This window comes from Diuraphis noxia, unplaced genomic scaffold (assembly GCF_037042655.1).
Source record: "Diuraphis noxia isolate RWA-SAM2 unplaced genomic scaffold, SU_Dnox_SAM2 contig0003, whole genome shotgun sequence".
Taxonomy (NCBI): Eukaryota; Metazoa; Arthropoda; class Insecta; order Hemiptera; family Aphididae; genus Diuraphis; species Diuraphis noxia.
In genome coordinates, this window is record NW_028301713.1 from 25,020,994 (window position 1) to 25,029,384 (window position 8,391).

The following is an 8,391-nucleotide window of genomic DNA, read 5'->3' on the forward strand; positions in this document are numbered from 1 at the left end:
GAACTTCAAATGCTAATAAAAAAAAAATTGTGTCTATGTATTCTTATAATTTTTTAATCACTATAAGAACAACTTATGAGGAACTTTGTATTAAATTTTCAAATATTTTAATTAGGCCCAAAAAATTTTATCGACACTTCAAAAAAAAATTTTCTGAAAAATTGAAAAATTTAGTTGCCTATAAATATCTCAAAAAAAGGTCAAAATATTTTGAAAATTGTTGAATAATACTATCAAAAAAAAACTATGTATGTGGACTGTATTCGACACGTTTTTATTTTATATAACACAAATCAAATTAATCTACATTTTTAGTAACATATATTAACCCACCGATGCAGAGTGCTCGCAATCGACTAGGTAATAAGTTTTTATCGATACTAGCGATGCATCGGTACGGCGGCGCGAATCACTACTCTTTTGCACTAATAATCGCACAACTATAAATTAAATTATATAAAATAATATCGGCAATAATGCCGTACAATATAATACAATATAATAATAGGCCGTCAACATACCGCCCGCCTTGAAATATTAATTTTCAACACGAATTACAAAAAATTAATAATAAACAATATAAATTAATTTTACGTATCAAAACAACACAAAAAAAATTATAGACACAAAAATACATTTTAGATTGTGAACGAAGTGAAGAATGTATTGATTTTACAATGATGTGTGTTTTTGTGTCTGTGTACAGCATAACTAGTCGAAATAATGCTTCGATTTCAAACTTTGGGGGTGGTTTCCGATGTAAAAGTGAAGATCCTTGGTGCATTATAGAGGTTAAAAGTAAACATTTTCCAACAGTTTTCAAAAAAATCGAGAAAAACAAAAAAAAAATGACAGAAAAACGGGAATTTTTACGCAAAATCAGTTTTCGACCAAATCGATTTTTTTATATGGTTGTAATTCAAAAACTAAGCACTGTAAATACTTGAAATTTTCACCAAATGTTTATGTTAGTGCTATCTATATACAGTTTAATTTTCAAAATTTTTGACTTTTTTTGAGTCATTTATAGACCACTGAAATTTTCGACTTTTTTGAGAATTTTTTTTTGAAGTGTCGGTAAAAAAATGTTGGACGACCAAAAAAACTTGAAAATTTAATACAAGGTTCCTTATGAGTTGTTCTTATTGTAGCTAAAAAAAATTAAAAATCGTAAGTCACGATTTTTTTTAATAAGCGTTTATAGTTCAAAATGTCCCAACTAATTTTTTCGCGCTACAGAGCTTGTATAATAGTATCCTTGCGCGTATGACTACCGGTCCTACCAAGCCTAATAGATCAAAATATTATATAGACGATATATCTGATAACATTTTTCGTTTTGTTATTGTATTTCGTCCATAATTTGGTACTGGTGGAACCTTGAACCTTAATGTGTCTAAATTTGAGTCCCAGAATAGTCCTAAGATTTTTTTAACAGCACCCTCGGTTTCAAAATAATTTGATAATTAAATGTCTTCCTCAGGTACTATAGATTTAATTAAATCAATATCATTCGACGACCATTTTCGCAACTTCATACCAGCAGCGCCTAATATTGCAATAAGTTGTATTAAAAGTTCTTTGGTCTCCTCCTTCGATTCCAAACCTCCCAAAAAGTCATCCATATACAAATCGCGTACAAAAACTGAGTGGCTGCCTCGCGATACTGGTCCTGGTACAATTCAGCCAAACGTTTAAAACATGCGGTAGCTAAATACGAAGCCGATACTGTACCGTACGTCACTGTATTTAAACGATATATCTGTATAGATGTATCTGGATTTGCACGCCATAATATGCGCTGCCCACGCTGCACTTCTGATACCCAAATCTGCCTATGCATTTTCTCTACGTCGGCGGATAACACGTACTTGTGTGTTCGGAAACGCGCTAAAATGTATATGATATCATCCATTCATCCTGTATGACAGGACCTTTTAATAACATATCATTCAGACTAATACCTGTTTGCGTTTTGTTTGATGCATCGAACACAACCTGTAATTTTGTCGAAGTGCTATCTTCTTACCGCGTGGTGTGGTAGGTAGCACGTTTCGCCTTCGATCTCACTGTCCTCATCTTTTACCTGTTCCATATGACCCAGCTCTTCTTATTCTTTCATGAAACGGATATACTTTAATTTCAATTGAAGGTTATTTTTGCATTTTGTTTCTATAGATAATAATTGACGTTTCGCAATTTTGTATGATTTTCCCAAGGATTTTCCTAATACTTTTGAGCTCTCAGTATTATTGATCGTGTGATGTGAGTAATACTGATGTATACTGTCAGTATGAAAAAACGTTACTGATGACTGATGAAAAATTCGGATATCGAGTTGTTAATATTTGTTTACTGATGATTATATTGATAGTGATAGGTCGATATTGACACTTCGTCAGTATTGACATCGCAGCAATGGATGACGGAAGTGAAATCACAAGCCGCGAATGCCGCGATCGATCCATTTTGCGTGATTTTATTTCAGAGTACAAACAATTACCCGAATTGCGGGATGTTCGTTGTAAAGAGTACTCCAATAGAGATAAAAAAAATTCTGTCTATAAAAAACTGTTAGACGTTAGTTTATTATAAACATTTGAAAAATGACTCTACAATTGAAGATGTTAAAAAAAATTAATACATTAAGAAGCAACTTTCGGAAAGAATTAAAAAAAATTAAGGACTCGAAAAGAAGTGGTGCTGGGACAGACGTCTATCAACCATCATCTTGGTTATTTGAAGAGTTATTATTCTTAACGGATTTGGAAAAACCAACTAAAAGCGTATGTTCCATTGATGGTAAAGTTGAAAATAGAGACGAAGAGATAACGGTAGGATAATTTATCATTAAATATTTTCTCATATTATGTTATACTTATTTATTTTATATCTTATTTTACGTTAATCAGTGGTGGCTCGTGTGCTCTGAAAGTGGAAGGGCGATATAAAATTGCTTATTTATGGAAAGTATCGAACACAAATAATAATAATAATAATAATAATAATTTATTTTAATCTGTGTAATAGTTTAATACATATAAATTATTAATTATTATATATATTTTAAATTGTCAACACATTTTTATAGATGGAATTGATTAGAGTTACGATCGCACAAAGTAAATAATAAATACGCAAGTTCGGAATCCGTGTATAACGGCCAACGCCGTTTGTGGCGGTACGTTAAGACACTCCAATTAACAACTAACATGCGAGTATTTTTGCAACAAGATGAAACTTCAAATGTGTTTTCGAAACAGTTGTTAGACATTGGAAATAATAAAGTCGCAGTGTCCACCTCGACCGGATTAATCACATTACCCACAGATTTCTGTCACATTACAGACTCCAAAGAAGAGCTTATTCAACAAGTTTTCCCAGATATAGCGCATCAGTTCAATAACCTTAATTGGCTGGGTGAACGAGCAATATTGGCGGCAAAAAATTAAAATTTCGATGCTCTCAATGCAACCATTCAGCATTTTTTTAGCGGGACAGTTGGTTTCCTACAAATCAGTCGACACCATGATGAACCAAAATGACGTAGTCAACTATCCCACGGAGTTTTTAAATTCACTAGAATTGCTTGGATTACCACCTCACAATTTGCAGTTAAAAGTAGGATCAGTTGTCATCATGCTGCGTAACATTAATCAACCTCGACTGTGCAATGGAACAAGACTGGCTGTGAAAAAGCTAGTGAATAACGTCATTGAGGCAACAATCATAAAGGGAAAATACAAATGAGAAGATGTCTTGATCCCGCGTATACCGATGACTCCAACAGATTTACCATTCGATTTTAAATGTCTACAATTTCCCGTACTGGCCTTTGCGATAACCATAAATAAATCGCAAGACCAGTCATTGGAAGTTTGCGGAATCAACTTAGAGTTTCCCTGTTTCTCGCATGGACAATCCTACGTCGCGTGTTCGTGCGTCGGAAAACCGTCATCTTTGTTTATTTACGCACCACAAAACAAAACAAAAAATAATAGTTTATCAGAATTAAAGCTTTAAATTGATTAACAGACTGTATCATAACTGTGTGTGTCTATTAATATCAATTGAAACCTTACAAGTAGGCATTATTTCAGGAAAACTCTGTTTTGTAAGTATCTCATTTGTTGTGACGTGACTATTTTTAAGCAAAATCATGTGTAATAAATAAAACCGAGCACTTAAAAAAAAAAATTACGGATTCCTTTTGGTTGTTTTAAGTTTTTTTTATATACAATTTTAGCTTTTTTATTTATCGAATGAGTCAATATGAAGTCGAAAAAAACCCGGTTTTCACCTGAGGTGATTTTTGCCCAGGCACACCGGGTGGGACAGCTAGTAAATAATAATAAATATTAAATTTATTTGGGTTTATTGTTTAATATAGATTTTGATCGGTGTCAAAATATACAAAATATACACACCTAAGATTTATTTTCACTTGATATATTATTTATTTATTGTATAATATTTGGATAGCCCATTACACTCCTGTTTAAAACATGACACTCGAGTCGTTGACGACAACCACCGGTCGTTGTAGGAACGGTAACGGGGCAACAGTATCTAAGGATATTTTATGATTTAATAATAAATAATATAATTCCCTTTTTAATATTATAGCGTGGATACCAAAACTGTTATTAATACATTTTTAATCAAATCAAAATTTTACTTACAAGTCAGAAACTATTTCAAATTTAACACTTTGCCACATAAAATTGAACATCATGTTTAAATTTATAAGCTTAGCAATCTTTACCGTAGCTATACTCAAAGGATCAAGCATTTGGGAACAGTTTAAGGAATACAGAAAATCAGAAAATGATCAAGAAATTAAACGATTAAATATGGAAGCCGAAGTAGAAATGGTCAAAGCTTTATTACAAGATCAGGTTCAAAGTTACCATATAATCGATATCAAGACAGATACTATACACATTTTGATAAATAATTAAAGTAAAAAAAATTTTTTATGCACGTAGTTCGATAAAAAACATTACTCAAATGTAAATTGAAGATTTAATATATCAAACGATAGTTGTTAGTTATATTTTATATTCATATACGTCATAGACTCATGGTCCCTACGAATAAATGTATAACCACCTATATGTGGGTCGAGGATCCCCGATCCATCACTAAAAATCCAGATAGTCACCCATACGAGAACTAGCGGCATTGGCTGATATTGGACTTCAGAGCACGTTTGTGACTGTGAGTTCAACCACTGAGCCACACACATAGTTGGTTTATTTAAATATTCACTCAATTTCTGTTATGTTAAGTTAAATTGTATTTTACTATATATTATACTATACACATTATGATAAATCAGTAAAATAAAGTTTAACTTAACCTAACAGTAATTGAGTGAATATTTAAAAAAACCAACCATATGTGTGGCTCGGTGGTTGAAATCACAGTCCTAAACGTGCTCTGAAGTCAAGTATCAGCCAATGCCGCTAGTTCTCGGATGGGTGACTATCTGGATTTTTAGTGATGGATCGGGGATCCTCGGCCCACATATACGTGGTTATACATTTATTCGTAGAGACTTAAAGTCTATGACGTATATGAATATAAAATATAACTAACAACTATCATTTGATATATTAAATCTTCAATTTACATTTGAGTAATGTTTTTTTATCGAACTTCGTTCATAATATATTGCTATGTAAATCTTAATATGCATAAATAAAAGAGATGTGAGTGCTGTAAATTTATCATTTAAATTTTTACCGGTAAAAAAATTTACCGTAAATAATAATAATATACCATTATTAATACAAAATTTAAGTGTAAATATAAATGTTTTGACTTAAAAAGAAATAAAGGTTTTGTGAATTTTGATAGTTTAGTTTAATTCAAATTATTTATTAATTGTAATATGAATAATTAAATATTCATATTTCATAAAATGTACTAATTACTAATGTCTAATACAGAACAATAGATATTTTAGATTCATTTTTTAAATTTGTTGTTAATTATTATTGTTAATATTAGAAAGAACTAGATATAACAAGTATAGATATACAACATTATTATCTAATACAAATCTTATTTACTAATATCTAATAGTAAAAAATAACGAACAACGATGGCTCTAAGATTTAGCTATTTTATCGTTTTTACCACACATTATTGCCATTTATTGGTAAATTTACCGATAAAATAAGCTAAAGATAAGATAAAATACAAAATGAGCTAAATTGATATCTGTGCAGACAATTTATTGAATAGGTATTATAGTTGATGTCTGGTGAAGTTAATGAAGTATCTTTTTTTTCAATTATGTGTGATGAATCCAGGTAATTGATTATTACTTATTAAAGACTTAAGTTAAAACTTTTAAAACTTATTTTCGTTAATACTTATTTAATGGCTATTTAGATTTCATAAACAAGAGTACCTATATGTCAATTTGTATAAGATATGCTAAAGACTTAAACATTTGTGAGCGTTTTTTGGGTTTTGTGGATGTTTCTTCTAATCAAAATGCGGATTCTCTTTCGTCAGCTATTATTTCATTTTTAAAAATAATTAACTTGGATAAAATACCAATTATTGCACAAAGTTATGATGGAGCAAGTGTTATGTCAGGTTTTAGAGGTGGTTTACAAAAGAAGCTAAAAGATTATTATCCATAAAATGCTATCCATATACATTGCATGGCACATAAACTTAACTTGGTTATACTAGATATGTGTAAAAACATAAAGATTAGTTATTTTACCTCTATTTTTATTATAACTTATAGTTATACCTACTTAACAATAAAATTACTGTATTTTATAATTTAATTCATTGTAGAATACATCTTTTCTATTTAGCAATCTAGAACTGTATTCAATGCATTAGAGTCTATCTATGGCTACTTCTCACAACCTTCAAAAAATACAAAACTGCAATACATGCAAACGAATTTGAATATGAACAAATTTGTGGTCAAGTAATTACTGAACAAATAGTGGATAAAATAAACAGGGCGAGTTTTTTTTCCGTAATGGCCGATGAAACTACTGACATAGGTAGACTCGAACAATTGTCATTATGTGTTCGATATATTGATCCTGATAACGAAGTTACAACAATCCGAGAAGATTTTTTAAACTTTGTTGTTGTCTCGGATTTAAGTGGTTCTGGTTTAGCATCAGTTATTTTAGAAACCCTAAAAAACCATGGTATTAATTTAGAGAAAATGGTCGGGCAAGGGTATGACGGCGCTGCAGCAATGAGTGGCCATTTAAATGGCGTTCAAGCCATAGTTAGACGCACGTTTCCAAGAGCTTTATATGTACATTGTAGTGCGCAAGATAAGAAATGTTTATTCCAATTGTTAATGCATTAGAACACTTGGAAAAATCAGTGAATAAAGAAACATCAACTACAGCTCATCAACTTTTAAGAGTTATATTAAATGGTGAATTTTTTATTTCTTTAAACGTTTTAGAAAAAATGTTTTCATTTACGCTTCCTCTATGTAACCAATTACAAAGCATAAATTCTGATTTAACTGCGGCAATTAATCACATAGAAAATGTTATAGATGTTTTAAATAAAATCCGTTCAAATTCAGATGATGAATTCAAATTAATTTTTGAGGAGAGTCATACGACACTTGACGAGTTAGGGTGCGATGTTAGTATACCACGTTGTATAAAAAAACAAAATAATCGAAATAACGTTCCATAAACTTCCCCTCAGGAATATTACAAAAGATCTGTATTTAAACCATTTTTAGATCATATGACAACTCATCTTAGCGAACGTCTCTTAAATCACAAAGAAGTTATATCTTCCTTAGAAACTTTACTCCCAAATCATATTTCAAATACTTCTAAAGGGCCGTCTGGAGAATGCTTAGATTTGTATAGTTCTGTATTACCAGATAGTGATGCTTTAAAAGAAGAGTTCTTGCTATGGAAAACGAAATGGCTAAAAATAGACAAAAATGAAAGACCATCGAATGCATTACAACTTCTTTCTGAATGTAATGGTATATTTTACCCAAACATAAGAAAAATGTATGAAATATTGGTAACTCTTCCGGTATCAACTGCAACAGCAGAACGTACTTTTTCAAGTCTACACCGCATTAAAACATACTTGAGGTCAATAACAAGTGAAAGTCGACTGCTTGGTTTAGCTCTACTTTCAATTCACAACGACATACCAGTAAATCCAGATAAAGTTGTATCAAAGTTTGCATCAGTATCAAGAAGAATGGACTTTATTTTATAGATAACTAATTTATTAATTTTTATTTTACTTTTGACTAAACAAATTTACATGAAATATTAAATTTTTTTTTATTAATACAGTATATACTTACATTTATTTGAATTATATTGTTCTAAGTATTGAAGTTTAACTTTAAAA

At 30.7% G+C, this 8,391-nt stretch overlaps 1 protein-coding gene across 1 annotated transcript; it reads left to right on the plus strand.

Annotated features, from left to right (window-relative positions):
- The first annotated feature begins 7,015 nt into the window (after positions 1-7,015).
- Positions 7,016-8,253, plus strand: LOC149057120 (52 kDa repressor of the inhibitor of the protein kinase-like). Its single transcript, XM_089223296.1, has 3 exons — positions 7,016-7,316; positions 7,463-7,650; positions 7,717-8,253. Exons 1-3 carry the CDS (start codon positions 7,016-7,018, stop codon positions 8,251-8,253), a joined length of 1,026 nt encoding a protein of 341 aa, XP_089079422.1.
- The last annotated feature ends 138 nt before the right edge of the window (positions 8,254-8,391 follow it).

What these genes read in the sequence shown, in the direction of transcription:
- LOC149057120 (XM_089223296.1), top strand. Translation starts at nt 7,016, where the DNA reads ATGGCCGATGAAACTACTGACATAGGTAGACTCGAACAATTGTCATTA. An exon ending in AGCTTTATATGTACATTGTA is followed by an intron (nt 7,317 to 7,462) that starts GTGCGCAAGATA and finishes TAAACGTTTTAG; the next exon opens with AAAAAATGTTTTCATTTACG. An exon ending in TTGACGAGTTAGGGTGCGAT is followed by an intron (nt 7,651 to 7,716) that starts GTTAGTATACCA and finishes ACTTCCCCTCAG; the next exon opens with GAATATTACAAAAGATCTGT.